General features: G+C 43.6%; 1 protein-coding gene and 1 long non-coding RNA gene across 3 annotated transcripts; one reads left to right on the top strand and one right to left on the bottom strand.

The window, feature by feature from the left end:
- Positions 1-2,997: 2,997 nt before the first annotated feature.
- On the top strand, positions 2,998-13,010 carry DIPK1C (divergent protein kinase domain 1C). The gene is made up of 4 exons (XM_042840014.1): positions 2,998-3,180; positions 7,704-8,381; positions 11,681-11,845; positions 12,545-13,010. The coding sequence occupies exons 1-4, from the start codon at positions 2,998-3,000 to the stop codon at positions 12,758-12,760; spliced, it is 1,242 nt and encodes a 413-aa protein (XP_042695948.1). The 3' UTR covers positions 12,761-13,010.
- Positions 3,304-18,325, bottom strand: LOC122172026. 2 transcript variants are annotated; one of them, XR_006172160.1, is made up of 6 exons: positions 18,058-18,325; positions 16,722-16,849; positions 12,975-13,083; positions 11,171-11,266; positions 9,418-9,484; positions 3,304-3,443 (listed from the first exon to the last, which is right to left on the bottom strand). It is a non-coding gene; the product is annotated as an uncharacterized LOC122172026 (long non-coding RNA). The 2 variants fall into 2 exon arrangements; XR_006172159.1 differs by having other exon boundaries at positions 11,171-11,239.
- Between the last annotated feature and the right edge of the window lie 3,230 nt (positions 18,326-21,555).

Here is a 21,555-nt window from a genome sequence, read left to right as displayed (position 1 = left end):
AACTATTCTTTCTTAGTTTGCTTCTTTTTATTATGAGAAGTTCCATCATTTCAAAGTAGCAGAGACCTGTGGGTGAAACTATTTCACTTGTTACGTACAGCAGTTGTTTCCATTTTGAAGAGAGAGTTGCAGGCTCTTCGCTCCAAAACCCAGTGCACTTTAGCTGCTGCCTGGAGAGGAAATGCAGAGTGCCTCAAAAACCTACAGGTACTGCCTGAAGTTCTAACCAAGCTGATGCACCTGCCACCAGGAGCAGCCCTCACACTGTGAGTAAATGCAGTCTAGTGATGTGTGGCCACAGGGTGAATCGCTTTGGCTGGCTGAAAGTTCATTTTTGCAGTTTGTTTTCTTCCAACTCAAGCAGCTGAGCCAGGTCACCCTGCTGCTAAGAAGTTACCAGAGCCAATGCAAGGAAGCAGCAGAAGCATGTGTCTGGGGTGAAAGTAGGGGAAGGACTGTCCCTTCAGCAATTATTTCCATGTAGAGCCCCTTATCTGTAACGTCACGTTGCATTCTTGACATGCAGATGTGACACAGCCGAGCTGGCAGAACAGTTCTGTCTCGTGCCCTTCTGCGGGGCTCGGCCTGCTGCTCTCCTCCCTACAGAGCTCCCCCTGCGTGCCTGGCTGCATCCCCAGCCACTCCGACTTTCCTACCTGCCTGAAAATAATCCTAGCAAAGAACAGCTTTGTGGGTTTCTTCTCTCTTAATGAGTTAAGTGAATTCAGTGGGCAGCAAAACACATCTTTTGCTAGGGGACAGGACTATGCAGCCATGAACAAGAGGAAAGCACAGAGGGAAAGGAAGAGAAGGGCACGTGCTTGGCTCTGTCAGCAGCAATTAGAGCACTCAGCTATGCCACCTGACCAGAGCTGAGGTCCCACAGCTTGATCTTAGCTCAAAGCCAAAAGTAACTAGAATTTATTTTCAGAACAATGCAAATGATACATATACAGAACTTTATGGATGTGAAATGGTAATAGATTATGTCCTCTGGGGGAATACTGACACGGAGAGAAGCCAAGATCCATGTTTTAAAAAATGAAATGGGAAAACAAATATAGTTTTGGTGCTTATGCTATTAAACAAAAAGCTCTGTGCCAAGCTGTACAGAAAAGTTCCCCTGCCACGTGTGACCCTCTTCCAGGTAGGACACAGCTCCGTCTCAGCATTGCTCCAGACGCTGTCGCAGCAGATCTGCAGCCGTTTGATGGCAGCAGCAGCAGCCAGTGCTGGTTGGCTCAGCTTGTGCCCAGCTGGTCCTCTCTATGGGGGGACATCAAAAGAACCCTCCTGCCTTTCCCCACTTGCTGCCCAAAAAAATTTCAAGATGAACCCCCGAAATTTGTAGGAGAGCTTCAGAAAGTGTTTTGAATCAGACTGAGAAATAGGATTTAGTTTTCAGGTAGTAGTCAGACTTCCCTGCTTGCTACATCCTCTGGAAATACACTGTATCCCTGTTGCCTCAAAAGGTGCCATTCTCTGAGTAGGATTAGAGTGTGAAATAAAATGTGAGAAGGATGGGCATAGACGTGGAGGAGTAAGGTGGTAGGAGAGAGGAAACACAACGGAAGATGTGACAGGGCCTCACCGCCCTCCGAGTGAAAAATTTCTCCCTCACACGTAATATCAAAATCTCCGCTCTTTTAGTTTAAAACCATTCCCCTTGTCCTAGTGGTAGCAGACCATGTAAAACGTTGTTTTTCCTCTAATTTATCATCTCCCTTTAAGTACAAGAAGTCTGCCATGAGGTGTCCCCACAGCCTTCTGTTCCCCAGGCTGAACAAGCCCAGCTCTCTCAGCCGGTCTTCTCAGGAGAGGAGCTCCAGCCTTCACCTTACCACCTTAAATTAACAGACTAACAAAACGTGTCCCAGGGCAACTTACACAAGGCACACATTAAAATTCGCCTACTGCATTATTTTCTAGTTTTCAATCCATGAGGCAGATTGCTATTCTTATTCATTTGGGGAAATAATTTACTCTCCAAGTGTAACTACAATTCATCTTCCTGCTATGGGGTTGCAAGTAGCCTGACATAACTGTCCATACAAAGGAAAGAAAATGAATCTGGTCATTTCTTCACTATATCTGACAGCAAACCTGACTCAGACACCCTTATTTCTTTGCTCAGAGGGCGGTGAGGTGCTGGCACAGCTGCCCAGAGAAGCTGTGGTGCCCCATCCCTGGAGGCGCTCAAGGCCAGGTTGGATGGGGCCCTGGGCAGCTGAGCTGCTGGGGGACAGCCCTGGTCGTGGCAGGGGATGGAGCTGGATGGGCTTTGGGGTCCCTTCCAGCCGAAGCCATACTGTGGTTATATGACTGCACCGATCTGCCTCCTACTTCCTCCGGCTGCCATGGAGCCGTGAGGCAGCAGCAGTGCAGAGCTCCTCGGCGGCTCGGGATGGGGCAGCAGAGCAGCAGGAGGTGCTGTGAGCAGCCCAAGGGGCAGCCCATCATAGGGGTAGCGTTAGTAAACGGGCAACCATCGCTGGCAGAATAAAACTGGACAAAGTTACTGCAGAATAAACAACTTTTTTTCTTTTTTCCCATTCTTTTCTTTCTTACCCCTCCTATTTAACGGGTGCACTCTCCAAGAGCCGTCCATCTCCGGACTGCCCTTTTCAGAGTGTCAGGCAGCCGCCGGGATGAGAAGTTCCCACAGCAGCCCCCGCCCGCTTTCAAAACCCCTTTTATTCCCGGGTGCGAAACTTGGAGGGGAAGGGGGAGGCGGAGGGGGGGGGAAGCAGCCGAGCAGCTCCATCCGCGGTGGCAGGGGCCGCTTGGCACAGGGAGAGCAGACAAAAGAAGGCGGAACTACGTGGCTTCAATTCAAAAGGAGAGCTCCGGGCTCCGCGGGGACGGCACCGGCCCGGGGCGGGGGCGGCGGCCGCGGGGAGGCGGCGGGGTGGGGCGGGGGGCTCCGGGCGATGGACGCCGGCACGGAGCGGGGAGAGGGCGCGCTCGGGGTTGGAGCGGCCCGGCCCGGTGGCGGAGATGAGGGGCATCCCGGGCTGGAGGAGGCTGCGGCTCGCGGGCTGGCGCCGGTGCACCCTCGCGTTCCTCCTCGCTTGGGCTGCCGGCTGGGTGGTGCTGAGCGCCCTGCTCTTTCTCCTCCACGGGAGCGTCTTCTCCGAGCGCTGCACGGATGAGGACGGCCACCGCATCCTGGCCAGGCTGGTACGTGCGCCCCGACGGGGGCTGCGCCGTCGGCTTCTGCGGACGGGAGGCTCCCGCAGCACCGAGAGTGGGTGCGCTGCCGGAGCCGCTCGGGAGCGGGCAGCCCGCCCCGGAGTGCTTCGGTCGGGAAGGTGCTCGTAGAGAAAGCGGCTATTAGGGAGCGGTGCGCAGCACGAGCTGTTTGCCTCACGTCTGGCACATCTCAGACGCGGTGCCTCGGGATTCATGGAAGGATTTGTGAATATTCGTTAGCATCGAGAGACCTGAAAAAGAAAGAAATTAGAGCAGATTTTACGTTTGTGTAGGAAGCACTTGGAAAAGAGGAGCAGCATGGGTTAAGGCTTTGAGGTTGTTTCTTAACATATTTGTAGTGTCGTTGGTTAAAGGGAAGCAGAAAGGGAAAGGGAAGAAAAAGGGAAGGAGAAAGGGAAGAGAAAGGAAAGAGAAGGAGGAAGGGAAGGAGGACAGAAAGGGAAGGGAAAGAGAAGGAGAAGGGAAGGGGAAAGGAAAGGGAAAGGAGGAATGCAGATGGAAATGAAATAGTCTGCAGCAAGCAAGCAAGTATTGCTCATAAAATGCCCTGACGTCCGTGCAATAGAGGAGGAACGGTGGCTGACAATGCTGTATTCATCTGTGATCTCAAGGTGTGCAACCCAGTCTTCCCAAATGGCATTAGAAAGGGATTATCCTTCTAGTGGAATAGTTAGAAAATGAGCTCAGCGTCACCTCAGCCCAGAGATGGGTCTTTATACGCTTCCCAATCACTGTGAGTCCCACAGTTGTTGGATGTGCAGTTGGTTGGCAAAACAATCTGGTCGCTGTGGTATCACACCTCTTAAAACTGACTTCCAAGGGAAACTACATTGCCTGTCATCTGTACCATTTTCAGTAGGAGATCAGAATATGAGCTATTTTAAACAAGTGGGTGAAAAATTGCATCAGTATATGCCCTTGTAAGTGGTATTTCTAAGGACTGATGTCCGTCTTCTGAGTACAGTGTACCATTATGTGGATGTGTGTTGTTCTGGGATGGCCCAGGAAGACCTGTGCGTTTTGCAGAGGTGAACTTAAGCTCTTCATAAGACTGCTTCCTCTTTCCTAGAACCAGTCCCAGTTTTGCTTATACTGAACAAACTAAATCGTACAGTGATCAATTTTCTTTTTCTCTGGAGGAGTTTGATGCCTCCCAAACCTTGATGAGTATTGCATTTATGTAGAAGTACATGATAAGAAGACAGAACTCAAGCCTCATAGATATACACCAAGTGATGGTGGTACAGTAAATTATATAAATTAATGTAAACTCTAGGTAAGGTTTACATTAATTTAAACTTTTACCTGAAATTAACCCCAGCTTTCTTAGCTTATCTTGATGTACTGAGGTTATGAAAAATTATGCAGCCAAATTAAATAGAAACAGATGACAGAGTCCAAGCCCCGCTTCTATTTGCATTCTTGTGTTGTAAAGCTGCTTTTCTATATGGCTTTTTGCTTAGTATCACTTCCATATTTGGGGTTTAAAAGTCTGATACATAGTGGCGTTCAAAGGGCGCCCATTAAGAAGATTTAAACTATCTCAACAGATCTCTGAGTTCAGCCATTAAGACAGAGATGTCAGTGTGGAGGACCAAGGACCATTCCTAGATTTCTTTGGATTCTAGTTCTCCTTTTTGTCAGCAGTCATTGTAAAGTAAAATCTTGTATGGTGAAAGTTGCAGTTAGGGAAAAGGTTCCTGAGCTGGTAAATAACAGAGGCCAGCTTTAATCTGAATTACCTGTCTAAAAGTTTTCAGTCCACAAAAATGACTTTAATACATGCTAATACTCCGGGAATCAATGCCACCAGGATAGAAGATTGCCCTGTGTAACTGCATAACTTTGGAAAAGGATGTGAGGATCAATTAATTGCTTCAATATGAGCTATCAGTGCAGAATATGCCAAAAAGGGTGATAGGAGCTCTGTATATGTCCTAAAGTGAGAAATAGGGAAGGGCAGTTACCTTTGCAATGCTAAACCATAGCATTCAGTTTTGATATTGGTGCTGCTAAGATGGATGGGGGAAGATTGGAAAGAAAAAATGGAGTGGGAGTTAAAACACAAAAATGATCCAAGGGCTGAAAACACAGTGATTATAAGGAGGCAGTTGAAGAACTAATCTTAAAGCATTATGCATATGGCAAAGCATAAAACACCGAGCTGGAATAACTGGGCTGAAGTACTGAGAAGTGAAGTTGAGGTCAGTCTTTGCTGACCTTTGAGGTTACAATGTCCAGAAAATGGGGACATTTTTAAAGTCACTGTGAGACTTTAAACTCAACTACTTGCTACATTCTGTGAGTAGACACTTTGAAAATTGTTCAGAATGCTCAGTTGCTTTTCATTATTTGAGGAAGCCTTTTTGAAGTTCTTGCTTGTATTGGTTATCAATAGAGGATGATACTTGAAGGCTAATCTGTGCTTAATCACTATAAGAGTAGGAATTCCTTGGCTAATTTCTCTTTGCAAACATTGCACGTTTTCAGTATAAGAAGACTCAGACTGTTTGTCAGATACTGGTTCAAATGGAACAGCAGACAAGTCCTGAACTGCAGCCGTGTTTAAAAATGACTCAGCTCCTATGTCTGGGAAATGTGAGACTATTTTTCCAAACTGCTTTTTCTTATTATTGCTGTTACGTATGATATGATGGTAACACAAGGAAACAAGCTGCATGTTCACATTTGACTGCAGGTCTCCTGAGCTTGTGATCTACTGGACATGAGATGTATGTGCATTTGGCCCCCAAGAGTTAACGTGGCACAATAAAAATGTCCACAAGGGCAGGGGTTCACTCATGTGGACCCAATTACAGGATTGAGTCCTCCATTCTCAATTCTGGCAAAACAAGAATTAGGTTATAGTTTTCTCAACAGTAGAGCAATGATTTTTAAATATAATTATGTTTAAGTTCCAAAACAAAACATATTTCCTACTTAAAAAGGGAAAATAAACTTGTATTGCATTCACAGAAGCACGTTTTCACAAACATCATTGATCTGTGCGCTCTGACAGCCCAGGGAGTCTGCCAGGGAGACCATCCTATGGATGCCAATGTGTGAGTTTCTCAGAGGTACCTCACCCTGGACTGAAGCAGTTCACTTACATGGCTGCCCTTGCTGGCACTGGATGTTCTCTTTTGGGCTGCGAGAACATTGCGAGAACTCTGTGCCTGTCTGAGCTGTACCCAGTGAGCTGTGTTAGCCAATTTAGCACCATTTCCTGCATCATTCCTGGATTTCGGACATAATCCTGCACCCACTCTCCAGTGATTTTTAACATAGGCTCTTGCCTGGCATCAGAATGCATTCCCTTGGTGTAACACCTCAGAGGCTACTCTGAGAGAATACATTGCTTAAATTTTATGCTCATGTTTCCTGTTTATGTAACGGCAAGATACAAATGAGGCAGGGGGTCAGGCAGCCTTCTTGCGAGCATTCTTACGTGCAGCAGGAGCTGCCAGCTTGTTTCAATGGAAGTTTAAATGCCAGAAAGCAATGAAGAAGGCTGACGCTGTCAAGCCGCCTCCCAGCTGTTTGGCTTTCTTCGCCACCACAGTCCATTCCCCATCCACCAGAGACTGCTGATCATTCCCTCCATTGCTTTGCCCAAAGTAGTCCCTGCAGCTGCGTTTCTGAATGCCCACAGGAATATAGGAATGGCCTACACTTTGGGAAGTGACAGCATGGAAACAATTATGAGTTTAGGGAAGGATTGGTGAGGGAAACCTTGCAATTCTTGTACAGATTTGCAGTGACCACTTAAATATCAAACAGCAGTTCCCAGGTTACAGTGGACTGCTTTCCTCTAATTTTTAAGAAAGTAGCTATGCAGTTCATATAAAAATATCACAGGGACAGTGATAAGTACATATGAAAACTGAGCAAGTCATTTTGTTCAACAACATGTACATATTTAAAAAGAGGTTTGGAGTGCAACCTCTTTGTTTTGAAGCAGTGCAGAAGGAGGTTCTTAACGCTTCATTCAGGGCACATTGAATGCAGAGGTGACACCCAAAGGACTGCTGAGGGTCCCAGCTACCCAGCCAACCCCCCCGTATGGCTTAAATGGAGATGTCTACATTACACTGTGCTGAACCTTCCAGAGGAGTCCTGAGTTACATTGGAAGTCATCTATTATATCTTAAATTGTTACGGCCCAGAATCTCATGTAACACCTAAATATGTTGAAAGTTTGTCCCACTGAACTCCCATGTGGTGAAAACTTAAGAAGTAACCTGAAAAAAAAGCCTGCCCTTTTACCACTCCCCTAGTCTCTGTTTTAATGCAAGACTCCCCACAGTAAAAGAAGTCTCTAGAGCCTTCTGAAAAGCCAATGAATCACCCAACAGATGTAGAAGGATTGTGCTTCACAACTACTATGGTCCGCTCGAGCTTAGAGCCTTAGAACCTTCACTGATTTTCTGATGTTCTCCTAAGTGGCCCATAGGATTATGAATATGAATATTCCTTCTTTTTCAATCCAGTGCCTTGACTACAGCAGTGGAGCCCTGACTGGCGACCTCTGCGAAGACCTGTGTGTGGCGCAGAAGCTGGTGTACAAACACTGCCTTTACTATGACAGAGGTAAGAAGGTCATCCAGGCTGATTGGAGAGGCCAGCCCATCATCCTGAAATCCAAAAAGGAAATCTTCTCCAGCTACCAGCATCTCAGCATGCTGGACGAGGTGGAAACACAGGATATTCCTGAAACAGAGATTCTGCTGATGGTAGCCTTGGAGGTAAAAAACGTTCTGGGGCTAGAACTGTCTAACAATAGCGCAGGGCCCCTGTGGACAAGGAGGAAGGGACCACATTGGAAAGCGCAGGTGGCCAGCATGTGGTCCTTGATCCAGCAGGAAGAATATATTTTCTTCAGTTTGCTGCAGGACTTCAGCAAACATGTGCTACGAATTATTGGCTCTTGTGGACATTTCTATGCCGTGGAGTATCTTACAGCTGGACATGCCTGGCACAAAACTCTTTTTCCCTTGGAAAACATAGCAGGTCCCTCCCTTGCTGGCCGCAAAAGCAGAGTGAGAGCCATCATTGACATTGCACTCAGCTTTCTGGATATGGTGCAACATTTTGATAATGATTTCTCTCATCGCCTACACCTGTGTGACATCAAGCCAGAAAACTTTGCTATCAGGCAAGATCTTACGGTAAGCTGGGGCTTTGGGGCTGAGTTGTGGATATTTGAGGTTAAATTTTAATCTGAAAGTGGCAGCGTAAAAAATGACAGTTCCTTTCTCGTGCAGTTTCCCGCCAAGTTTTTGCAAAACAAACATTTAAAAGTGACATGGGAACTTCTTCACTGTTTTTCCTCTTTGTAATTCATGCAGCTACTTCAGAGCACTAGATCCTGCTGATTGTTTTCAGGACTATTTATTCAGTTCTGATTTGTTTCACCTGCTCAAACGTATTGACACTGACAGGGTCGTATCCTTTGGATGTGATGATGGATGCCTCCTGAAGGCGAGGAGATCTGGGAAGCTTTTAATGAAGCTGTAACTTGAGTCATGGTAATTATCTCTGGTAGTGATGCTGAAAGGAACACTAAGGCTGAATCTTCTGGTCTGACACAAGGGGAACTCCCTGCATAGAAACATATGCATCTTTCTGCTTTAGTCTTCAGCCTATCCAATATGGAAATGATTCCAGGATGGTGATATGAAAACCCTTAGTACTGTTACTGCTTGATTTTTCATTATACAACTATAACTCAAAGGTGAATAGCTGTACATTTTTCTAAGTGGTGATATAGCACACCATCATGTTGTTGAAAATATCTTGCATTCATTCTGCAGATGGGAATTCTGACGATTTCAGTGGGAACTACATGTATGGATTGGAGCCCCAATGTGTAGTGTTTGAACCAGACTTGCAATTTGTGGTGACATTGATGGAGTTTCTGCACTTTGAGTGAATATACAGAGTTCTCAGGAACTTGTAAGCTGTTATCAGAACTCACAAACACTCAAGTCTTCAGAGCACTTGAGAAACATAACCTGAACTTATAGTCATTAAGAGCAATTAGAGTGATTCCCCTTCCCCTTCTCTTCACTTACATTGTTTATTCAGGTGCAGTACAGCAGCTGAACAGGGAATGGGTGGGTAACTATGGCAAGAAACTGAGAAAAGCATGCCAATGCTTAAGCAGAATGGAATAGGGCAGAAGTTCTTCAAAGCAGGCTTTACCTATCTTTTTCAGTTACGCCAGGATGTAGCTGCACGTGAACACACGCTAGAGCATCTGTTTTACTACCTGTTAAGAGAAAATGAGATTTCAATTAGAAGAAGGGAGAGAATATTTGATGTGATTTCCATTACAAGTCCTTCTGGTGAGGCTCGATTCTCCAGGATTCTACCATGAGTTCTAGGGTCAGAAGAGACAGCAATCACCTTCTGATACAGTAAAGCATTCTCAGGTAGCAATTTCTAGGAGGGTTAATTACAACAGCAACAGAAACAACAAAGTAAGCTGTTGCTCACACACGGTTCTCCCCGTTGCACATTACTTACACCCCACTTGGCTGAGGCAAGAGATACATACAGCCAGGAAGTTGAGAAGGTAAACAGAGAAAGCTTCTGCTGAGTGACTGTGAGAGGAGTGTGAGAAGTAGAAATTCTGGGCTGTGTTGTCAATTGCCAGAATTGGGACACAAAAAAGGCAGCTTCTCTTTAGTCCTTCCTGTCTGTTTGAAGCAATTTTTTACTTGCTTGCTTTTGTATTCCGTATTGGATAATAATAAAATTCCATTATAGTACCATTATTACTTATCTCAGTAATGAGACTGCTAATGCTCAAAGAAGTGCCTGGCATGCAATAGTTTTGAGAATTATTTTCAAGTGTTGGGGATAGCTCTCCAGTCCTCATTCCAGCCTTTGTGTGCTGTTCCTGCGGTACAGGAGGGTAGAGATCACTGCCTTGGTAAGTCATCCTGATGGCTCTTTTTCCTAGCAGAAATGACAAGTGACAAGATTGTCAAAGATGCACAGTTGGCAGAGAGCCACAAGGAAGTTCGTACAGTGACCAAAAGACTGGGGAAATTCTGCACAACTTTTGGTGCCTTTTTGCCCTGTTCTTGCACCAAATGCATCTTGGCCAGATACAAGAAACTCCGAAGAAGTGAACATCAGAAGTGCAAAAAGCTTAGGAAGATAAAAAACAACCAGCCTGTTGAAACACGTGAATCTCCCTAGGCTACATCATGACTATCAAGCTCTCCAAAAAGCTTAAAAATACTCGAGTTTTTAAGCTATGCCTCATCACATTAAGATTTTCCCTGGGGAAAGAAAAAGGAAAATAAATAAATAAATAAATAAAAGCATAACATGAAGATTAGACCTTGCTCTTTTGCCTGTGCAAGGTTTGCTTGGCCCTCTACCAGGCCAGATATCTTTAGTTCCTGGAGATGATCCAGCTGGTGCTCCGGCCACAGTGCAGTATCACATGTTACTTAGATGGATGCAACTTAAAAATGAGATTATCCTTTGTGCCCATGTAATTCTGCTTTGCCCAAGTCCCAGATGTTTCCCTACCTGCAAAATTATTTCAACCCCTACAACCCTCTCTGAGTGAAGGTTCCAAGTGCTAAGTGCTAAGCAGGGCTTTGAAGTTATGCTGATGGCTGCGTTCATGGCACCATAGGGAGACTGCTTTCACTGTGTTCACCCACAGTCAGTCTACAGTCAGGCAGCTGCCATCACCTAATTGCCTTCCCTCCTTCCCTTGCTGATTTCTGCTTTTTTGAAGTGAAGTATCCGTTGTGGAGTGATACTGACAGAAATTGAGATTCAGCCACTCAGTCCCAGAATGGTTTCAAATCTATCCCAGCAGCAGCACAATAAATGACTAAAATTGTAACTAACAGTCCCAATTTCCCCAGCTTTAAACAACTGCAGGTATCTGTTTCTACAGCTGAACAGGTATAAAGCGGTACAAACCCACCAAATGCAATGGGAGGTCTGGAGAAGCCATGCCACTTGTGGGTACTTCTGTGCATCATAGTGCTCCTCTCTGCAATGGTAAAGTCACAGGCTTAGTCTGGAAAGGCAAATTGCAAAGTGATACCATCTGGCCTGTGGGTAGACTTGTGACATCATATAATTAAAAGGTTGAGCTGCCATCTGCATAAATTGCAAAAACAAGTAAATCAGTCTTCAAGTTGGATAGTTCTGGTTTAAGGCAAATCAATCCAGCTGACCCCAGGGACGCATACTGTCCACAGATAATTTTCTCTTTCCTGCTGTCTTGAGTATTGGCTGCTTTTGTTTAAAATGTGGTATTCATAAGACTACTGCTGCTCAGTTAAGCGAAAGAAAGCTCTTTCATCGAGAACCCACTTCTCTGCCATGCTCTCTGCACAGCATTTCCCAGAGAAAGAGGCAAAAGAATGCTTGCTCAGTCCTACCCACAGCCTGTGTTCTGCCTGTTTTAATGGCTTGTTTTGATCCACAGGTGGTGGCCATCGATGTGGATATGGCTTTTTTTGAACCCAAAATGAGGGACATCCTTGAGCAGAACTGCACAGGAGACGAAGATTGTAATTTTTTTGATTGCTTTTCAAAATGCAATCTGAAAATCAGAAGATGTGGAGCACAGAGAGCCAATAACAACTTGCAAGTGAGTAGAGACAGCTGCTTTATGCTTGCCTTTCTTTTAAAATCATATTGATTATAAAATGTACGGTATATGTACTAGAATGCTGTGCAGTGCATGTAGGCACATTTTTAAACAGACATTAGGTGCCAATCCCATTCAGAAATCACATCCTGGGGCATGCAAGCAGACCATTTATTTGTTGTCTTTCCACATAGCTGCTGCTTGCCCAGTTCCTCAGATAGGAAGTAGGAAGAGTGGGGAATTCATCATTATTGTCTCCACTAACAGTGAAGTCCACTGTAAGCAGTGGAAGGTTATGGCTGTGATTCTCTGCTGTACAAAATGGAGTATGCAGATGAAGTGGAGAGAGGGGAGTCCATAGGGCGAGTGGCCCTGCTATGAGCTGTCTTGTAATTCACTCAACTTGTGCTGCTGCAACATACTAATTCAAGCACAGAGGCTGGGGGAGCACAGCTTGGCTGTGCTTTGCCTGTTTCTCCCTTTCCTACCCTCACCATTTGTTATGCACAAGGGGATGCCTCAGCTAGAGGATAGCCTCTATACAAGTTCCTTTTCTTTATCTTCCCCTTTGAATGGCTAGACACATTATGGGTTCAGCTGAAACAAGAATAGAGACATTTGGCTACAGTCCCAGGGAAGCAACAGGGCATTAGTTACAGCTCCTGCAAGACAGCAATCTGCTCTTCTTTCTTTCCTCAGGTCATTTGTGACAAAATATTCCGTCGCTGGTTTTCTCCAGCTCTCAGAGGACCATTGGTTTCCTTCCCACTGCAGCCACAGTTGCAGAAGGCTGTGCAGGAGTGTGCAGAGCTGGGACATGTGGATGCTACTGTGCACCAGAGAACTCCGAAATCTCTCATTGAATTATACCATCTGCTTCGGGTCAGCCAACAAGAACTGCAAAGGGTGGAGTAGATGCAGAAGGCAGAACTGCAAAGGCCACATCACAACCACTGCTAACAGATACTGTATGTGAGGCAGCCTGTGTTTTCTGTCTCTCCTCCATCCCTCCTACCCACTGTATTACATTCATAGCACATAGTTTTCCAGCTATGCAAATGAAATTCATGACTGCAGGTGCGGCATGTCCTGTTAATATCTCTTGAAATATGAAATTGTTTTACATTACCTGATTTCCTTCTTCTTTGTTTTCCTGTATTCTCCATCGATGTTCAGCGCATCATTTGCATTCCTGCTCAGATAGCATCTGAGTGCACACTCCAAGTTATTAGGCATTTCTGTAGGGATGAGATGGTGCTTGGAAGTCAAAAACTGGAAGTGCAGAACAACTAATATCAATCTAATATCAATCATTAACAAGGTGGTGGGATGGATGTGGATAAATACATGCAAGTTGTTTGTTTTTCTCTCATTGTAGAATAAGGGTTTTAAAAGTAAAGACTGAGTCTTCAGTATAAAAAAGCCAAGCTAAAACAGGGAAACATTGTCACATGGAGAGCTGCTTTTGTACAAAGCACTCCATTCTAATGTTTCCAAATGGTGTATTATGTTACTTGTGCCATAGCTAACTTTCTGTGGAAAAGTTATGTGAAATTATTTAGGGTTTTACTAGAGCAAAATAACTGTACCCGCTTTTAGTTCCAGTGTGGATACTTATATTCTGCAGTGAAGAAAGTGACACTGACTCTTCCTTTGTGAGCAAGCCCTCAGGCACTTGAACATCAGAGCACTTGGTAAGAAGCACTACTTCGCCAGATAGCAGAATTGCCCAGGAATGCCAACAATCTGTCCTTTGCACTGAACAATATCAAGACATTGAGATTCCTTATAAAATTAATATTTAGTAAACAAAAGGAAATTTTCAGAAGAATTCCTGATATTGCAAACAGTTACAGAAATGAAGGCTCCTAGATTTCTTTAAAATCATTAACCTTCCCTTTCCAACTTTGTAGGAGGGGCTGGAGAATCTGACAAACAGGTTCCAAAAAAAATTGTATGTATTTAGTATCAGAACTAGGTAATAGATCTGTGAGTTGCTCGTGCCATGAAGACCTCACAAACCCCACAAACAAAAATAAACCAACAGCCTGTGATGGCCCTCAGCTCACAGCAGTCTCTCAGTATTAAGACTGATAGTAACTGCTTTGTGGATGTGAGACACATAACACTTAATCTTTTTTATCTGTATATCCCTCAGCCTTATCACATTCCTGAAGTGTGAGAGCACTAATTTTACACAAACCTCTCTATTTCTGGTCAGTAGTGGTCCCTTGCACTTATGTTTCCAAAGTGATGGCCCATGACCAGAACAACGAGACCTGCTTAGTAGACCTTGACACCTACCCAAAAGTAGCTCAAATTTTCAAACTAGCATTAGTTAAAAACTAACAAACACCACTATTTCTTCTGATAAACTGTAATTTTAAAAATCATTCAAGTACTGAAAAGTCTATAGAGAGGACAAGGTCAGCTGTCTTGCCTGGGGCTGTTCTGAAGGCAGTGTGCTACTCATCCAGAACTAGGACTCCAGAGATCCTATTTTAATGAGCTGTGTTCAGTCTGTGCTTCTCCTCTAGCCTGGGAGACAGCATCATAAGGTCATCCTTTACAAAAGCAGGAAAGCAGAACAAAACAAGGCACACAAATTCCAGAGCAAGGCCCAGCACAAAACAATGAAGATGATAGAGGAGAAAATACTGAAGGAAAGAATGGTGTGAAAGGGTTGGGAACACATGATGCATCTAATGTAGAGAAAAGATGAATAGGAAATTGGAAAAAAGTACATTTCACTTTGTGAAGACTTGGAGTATGAGGTAAGTTTGAGTAAATTGGGGGAAGTCTGTGGAAGAAGGGACTGAAGAAGGGCACGGCAACTCTTCAGAAAAAGAAAGAGGATGATAAGAAGAGTAGGAGTGAACTGTTCTGCCCAAATTTTCTTGGTGGATATGCCAAGAAATGAGCTTAAGCTAATAAATAAGATGTTAGAGATTCTCTAAAAGTAAGAAACAGTGGACCTGTGGAACAGATCATTTGGGAAAATTTTAATCTTCATAACTAGCATTTTTTAATTGTAGGCCAGAGTGAGTGTTAGTCAGGAATGATGCGAGTGTGGTTTTATCAATGATCCTGCCTTAACACGGATCTGGTGCCTTTATCCCTAGGTACAGTGATTCTGTTATTGCTAGATTACCTTTGTGTTCTTGCAATTCCTTCACAAGGGAACAGACATTTCTTAGTCACAAGGGTAAGTGAAACAAAAAACTAAAATCCATAGTAAAATGTAATGTAGCAGCAAAATGCTGGTGGAATGTCACTTTTTCAGAGGATCCTTCTCCTTAGCTGAATTTAGGAAGGGAAACTGCCTTTGACAGCTTTCTCCAAACTCTTTGGGACTTAGTTTCAGGCACCATTACCTGACAGGGACCTCCTTCCCCCACACCATGCACTTTCCCAGGTCATTAAGTTTCATTCCTTCCTTTCATGATACTGAGAGCAGTCCTCACAAACAGTGCCTCAGAAACCCCTCAATAGAACACAGTAGGATTATGTGTACGTGGCTGGGTTGTGAGAGTGAGATTCACTTACACAGCCCCTCTGGCTGGCTTTGGTACAACTTCAGCAATGAATGCAGACAGGGATAATCTAAGAGTCTGATTGTCCAGCACCTTGTGCACCTTGCAAAGTCAATCGAAGCCGGTAAACCATTGGTCAGAAGGTGCTCCTTTCTGACAAAGCTGCTTTCCTTTTGCCTTACCACCGATGTGAAAACATAACCAGCTGGGTCAAGGGTTTGGCTGGGTCAGGTGGGTGCTGCTGAATGTCCTGCCTGCTGTTGGGCCCTGGCTGTTTTCCCTTTCCATCTCTGCATCCTGGTTATGATGTTAACATGGGCTGTGGTGGTTTCTGCTTGGTTTCTCAGTTCCAGGTATCTCCAGAGCTGCTACTCCTCCAGATAAAAAATGACTCCTTTTATATAGGTTCACTAATAGCATTTGACTGTACTGGAAACGGACACTTAATCCAACAATCCTGTTCCCTTTAAGTTGATCTCAGCCCCATCTCTGTGCCTGGTCAATCTGTCCCTGAATCCTTTTCTCCCTATAAAAGTGGCACTACCTCTTGATTTGTTTCTACCTCTTGCTGTAGTCATGCCTTACTCAGCAACTTTCTACCAATATTTACAGCTCTCTGTGAAAGAGGAATGATGTTAAGTCATTGTTTATTCCTTCTTTGCATCCTGGTTAACAGCAGGTGTTTCAACTCTGCAATAATATACTTATCTGTTCCCACAGTTTACAAGAGCTAATTCAGTTGAAGCTTATTTCATAATCTTTAGGAAAAATAATTTTGGCCCTTTTCCTCAACATTTTCATGCAAAACTTCTTCCTCAATGCAGATTTTTGTCCTTCTGGTATAGCATCCTTTTCAAAAAGAATCTGCAAGCCATTGTCACGCACTACGGTGATATGAAACAAAGCAAAACATGACCCAAAGGATTTTCCTGTTGTCCTCTGTGCTTCGGGGGTTGACATAATGGTGACTAACCCAGAACAGCAGGTCATTACTGTAGCCACAGTTTTTCCTACACAGAGCCTACCTAAACCCTAGTGGGAGTCTGCTGGACCCCTTTCACTAAAAGCATTCAGATGTATTGCTTAAGGCAGCAGTAGGTGCTAAACCACTTGTTCAGGACAGGGGAAGAAGGAGAGAAGGCTTTATTTCCTTTCAACTAGAAACATGAACTGAACAGAATGCTTCCAAGTGGTAAAAAATGGGATCAGGATGTAGAAGTAGTTAGGGACTCTGCACTGATATGTATTTTTTCTGTGGTGAAAAAGTGTGGACACAAAATGCTCTTTTAATTTCTTTTGTAATTTTAAGAAAAAGAATTGAAGCCACAGACCATGCTACCTACCTTTTGGCAGATCACACTGTGGTATGCAGTTGGGTTGGAAGGTGATGAATTTCAGCTTGTAATGAGTACAAGACCGTGACATCAAAATCTGATGCTTCTAGTATCAGTTTCCATACCTGGACAAGCAACTGTAAGAAAAACCATAATCACTATCAATGGAGTTGTGCAATCAGCTTAGCAATCCTGGGAAATGCTCTCAGAAGCCCAGAACAGATGAAAGATGAAATCCACCTGTAGGAGTGCTTTTCTCAATAGAAGTGTTACGTGTTTATAAGTGACAAAATGGTGAAACGTTAAATCCCTAGGAAGGTTACGATCCATAATCTTATGGGGCTCTTTCAAATTTGATAAACAAATACCCTGCCAGCCAGGCCCCCTAAGCAGCAGTGATCACTGAGCTCCTTGAAAACTCTGGGATTATTTTGTCCTTCTGAAATATACTTTGAACTACTTTTTTTTTTTTTTTTTTTTCTTCTGTAAACTGCCAGGGTTTTCTTCCTATACTAGAAACACACATAAGTGGTGATGACAGCCAGGAGGACACACATATGACTGAGTACAAAGACACTTCCACAAGCATAGTTGCTTGTGCTAGTGCTTTCAAGATACATGTAATCCAAGCTGGAAACTACTGCGAATAGCACTTATTTTTCCGTATTCCTTAGCAGTTTGCAGGTAGGTAGAAAAATAAACAACCATGATTCTGCTTAAATTAGTCATAATCTCTCCAGGATTTATACTACAGAAGGAAGAGACCAGACTCTATTGAGTTCAGAATGGATTCACTCTCTTAAAAGTATGACATGAGAAGTTATAGGAAAGAACAAGATCACTTTTTTTTTTTTTCTTTAAAATAAGAGGTTAAGTGTTAGTACCTGAAGAAAGTAGATGCTTCAACCAGTATCCCAAATTAATATTTGCATTTGTGGAATTCAAAGTGCTCTTCTTCTTTTCCATTGAAAAGAATAAAGCAGAACATATTTCCTACTCCAAATTTTAAATACATTCAAATTACTTTTTCTCCAATTCTCTGTGAGACATTTCAGGCCTTATCACTATTCTGAGGAAATAGATTTTGTCCTGTATACCAAGAAAGTTTATAACTGAAAAAATAGTTTCCAAGAGTTAAAGTTTCCTCCAGTACAAGGATTATTAAGCACCATTCTAATCTTACAGATGATAGTTGTCAGTGACTAAATATTTATTACATGAAATAAAGGCCTGATTGATAGACTGATATATAGTCAATGAATATACAGATGTCATAATCATGAAATAGACGAGAGTTTGGCTAAGCAGGTTATTATACCAAAAATAGAGTAGATAGAATGCTTACCCTTATGCTTGGCTTGCTGTAAAGCTCCAAAAGAGGGATCTCCAGAAGAATTGCCTTCACCTGTGCTCCCATAGCTGACTCATTGCTCGCCTCAGGTGATCAATCAGAGGTTCAGGCCATGATTCAGCAGTTCCCATACAACCGAATATATAGCAGGTGAGTAAATATCCATGTCATTACTCCAGTATTCAAAATCCAGCTTTATCATAGAATCATAGTTTCATTTGAGCTGGAAGGTACACTTAAAGATCACCCAGTCTGACTCCAACTGCAGTGAACAGGGACACCTACAGCTACATCTGGTTGCTCAGAGCCCCGTCCAGCCTGACTTCTAGTGTCTCCAGGGATGGGGCACCCACCACCTCTCTGGGCAACCTGTACCAGTGCTTCACTACCCTTATTGTGAAATTTCTTCCTTATATGCAGTCTAAATTCTCCCCTGTTTCAGTTTGAAACCATTTCCCCTTGTCCTATCACCACAGACCCTGCCAAAGAGTCTGTTCCCTTCTATCTTACAGCCCCTTCTTTAGATACTGAAAGGCCCCTATCAGGTCTCCCCTGGAGCTTTCTCTTCAGACTGAGCAAATGTACTTATACAAATAGTATCTGATTCTAGATTACAGATAAATGCCAAACTCAGGTTCAGATATGCTTTCACATGGATTAAGACTATAGCTCCAGTCTGGAGCATGGAAGAAGAAAAAATAACCCTTACAAACATACATCCAGAGGCTTTCCTTCAGTCATCCTATTAAACTGTTTGTGGAATAAACACAGCAGATGTGCACATGAATGTTCATGCATCTGCTTGATGAACTGTAAGTTTATGTAAATGTTCACTGAATAATGGAATCGTAGGATATCCTACGTTGGAAAAGACCCATGAGGATCAAGTCCAAGTACACAGTATTTTTATTTTTCCTACTATATTCTGTACAAATTGGGCAAATGCAAGATGAATTAGTAATAGCAATGAACATCACACACTGCGCAGGAATAATGAAGATTTAATGGAATGCTTAATCAAATTCCATATCTTTACCCATTGATTTCACTAAGATTTCTTATGTGATTGAAGAGTTAAATTTGATGGATCAAACTCACATCTTCAGCTCTTAGAAAATGTCAGATGAACAGTAGTGTATCAGCCAAAGCAATATTGCTGAAGAAGCATTAGTTAATGCAAGTATACTGCATAACTGCCATTTCAGTAGATATCTCTCTAAACCAAAGAAGTGAAGCCAAGACTCAGCCAACAAAGTGATGAGTACCACTGAAATGTCTGCAGTAGGAATCTGCTAAGTAGCAGGGATCTGCCTCGTTCTTTTTGTGTTTGTTTTCCCTTGTATATGTACTTAGATTAATTCACATATGATATCAGGCATACTTTAGGGCTCCAGCTGGATCACAATTTACAACAGCCTGACTCATTGACATTTTGGTGTTCACTCTTGATTCATGTCAGCGAGACAGCAGAAGCTCCTGGCATTTTAAGTAGGCAGAGGGGGGAGTAATGTGAGCTATATATTCATTTAATGTATGTGAGAACACAGAGATTTCACTGTAGCCCAAGCTCAGCTGCACTGACTCAGAATCAGTCCAAAGGTGCTCTCTGAGTACATCAGCAACATCCATCACAGTCACTGTCATGCACACTGGCTCAGCATTGGCAGCTGGTATGTTGGCAACAGGGCTGCAGATCCACCCATACTGCAGCTGCTTCCTCCCAGCTTTAGGAAGAGGCAGGGAACAACAAGACATAGCTCCTGCTTCTTCTCTTCACTACCTGGAGAGATGAGCAGGTAGATGAGGCACTCCTGATAGTTCAGGACAGCAGATCGCCCATCTCCTCCTCTTACGACACTCACTGACAGGTAGAGCTATTGAAGTTGAGTGCCCTGTCATTTTGTCACCCACTTGGTAAGAGGGTGGTCCTTGGCTTGGTGATCTATAAAGCTAGAGGAAAGCTGTGCGTTGGTGTTTGGGATGTGCAGTACAGCTCCTTCTGTCAGGCTGGCTCCCCTCAAGGCTTTCTTGGTATCATTGCCCAGAGTCACCCCAAGGCACTAATAAATCTTAAAAAAACTTTGAGTTTAGAAGAGGTAAAATGAAGAACACAAAGTGTTTGAGTCTTTGACTCAAAGTGAAAAGAAGGTCTGGATAGTGCTGACAGGCAAGAAATTATGAGTACTAACTCTCCCCGTTCTTAAGAGCAAGTTCACTAGGAAATATGACCACCTTTGGGGTCTTAGTAGGCTGCTAATGCATGAGTATTTAACCAGTTCTCAGTCCTGAGGTGTACCCACTGGGAGTTGGAGTGGATGATCCTTGTCAGTCCCTTCCAACTCAGGATACTCCATGATTCTATGATTCTATGATGATAGTTTCTTTCATAACTTTCAACAACTGGCATTCTTGTACGCCCATGAAAGAAGGCAGAGCAGAGGCTGAAAGGACCCCTCCTGGCTGTAGACCCTATCCAAGCCCTGGCACTATGGTGGGGCACTTGGCTCATGCTATTGCCATCATTCACTGATGCTCCTCCAATGCAGATTGCCTGGCTGAAGCTGACATCTCAGGGCAACACCATATTCACGTCCAGAAGGGCAGTGAAATAAAACAAATATTAATTCCAAATATAGGTTGATTTCACCCTGTTCCCATAGCTCTGGGATTTTGGAAGTCTGATATAGATGTTGTTGAAAAAGGCCTGCTGTCCCAGTATAGCCTACTGCAGGAAGTTTGTAAAAGTAAATTTAATACCATCAGCTTTTCAATGTAGGAAACAGATAAGAGTTGTCTGAATACTCTCTATGAAATAAGACATTTTTTCTCTGGAAAGTGTGAAGGAAGTGAAAGGATTTATTTGGCTCCCTCCTTTCATATTTCAGGCAGCAAAGCAGCATAGCACTGTCTCATTTGAAGTCCAGGACCTTGCAAAGCTGTTGGCCAGATAAGATGCTGACTCTGGATGGAAGAAGGATTTCATTCCAGGCACACACACAGAATCACAGAATCACAGAATTGTAGGGGTTGGAAGGGACGTCCAGAAATCACTGAGTCCAACCCCCCTTCCAAAAAAGGTTCCCTACACCTGCCTGGGCATCTGGTAGCTGGACTGTGCAGTTCCACAGCACTAAATACTTAAGCTGGCTTCCCTGAGGACGTGTTCTCAAGCAGCACTTATGCTGGAGTGCAGAGCAGAGTTGGAGCAATGCTGAATCCATAGGCATAGGTTTTTAATTGGTATTTGTATGCATCTGTGGACATTTCTGGAACTATGAAGGGCTATTAAAAGAAGATAAAAACATCTTTTCATCAGAAGAAAGTTGTACAAAACAAATCCAGCTTTGCTCTTGCTTAAGAATGGAGAATATTTTTATGAGAGAATTGGGCTTCTTTAGCTTTCAGAGGTGACTTCAGTCTGCAGTTAAATGGAACATGCAGGAAATGGAGCCAGACTCTTCTCAGAAGCATGTGGTGAGCGAAAAAAGGCAA

This window comes from Centrocercus urophasianus, unplaced genomic scaffold (assembly GCF_019232065.1).
Source record: "Centrocercus urophasianus isolate 14NV4802_14NV808 unplaced genomic scaffold, USGS_Curo_1.0 seq_11, whole genome shotgun sequence".
Classification (NCBI taxonomy): Eukaryota; Metazoa; Chordata; class Aves; order Galliformes; family Phasianidae; genus Centrocercus; species Centrocercus urophasianus.
The sequence above is the reverse complement of the archived record's forward strand: the minus strand, read 5'-3'. Positions and strand labels throughout refer to the sequence as shown.

Excerpts from the sequence above, each read along its gene's own strand:
- DIPK1C (XM_042840014.1), top strand. The coding sequence starts at position 2,998 with ATGAGGGGCATCCCGGGCTGGAGGAGGCTGCGGCTCGCGGGCTGGCGC. Across the intron at positions 3,181-7,703 it reads ACCGCATCCTGGCCAGGCTG|TGCCTTGACTACAGCAGTGG; the intron begins GTACGTGCGCCC and ends TTTTCAATCCAG. Across the intron at positions 11,846-12,544 it reads GAGCCAATAACAACTTGCAA|GTCATTTGTGACAAAATATT; the intron begins GTGAGTAGAGAC and ends TTCTTTCCTCAG.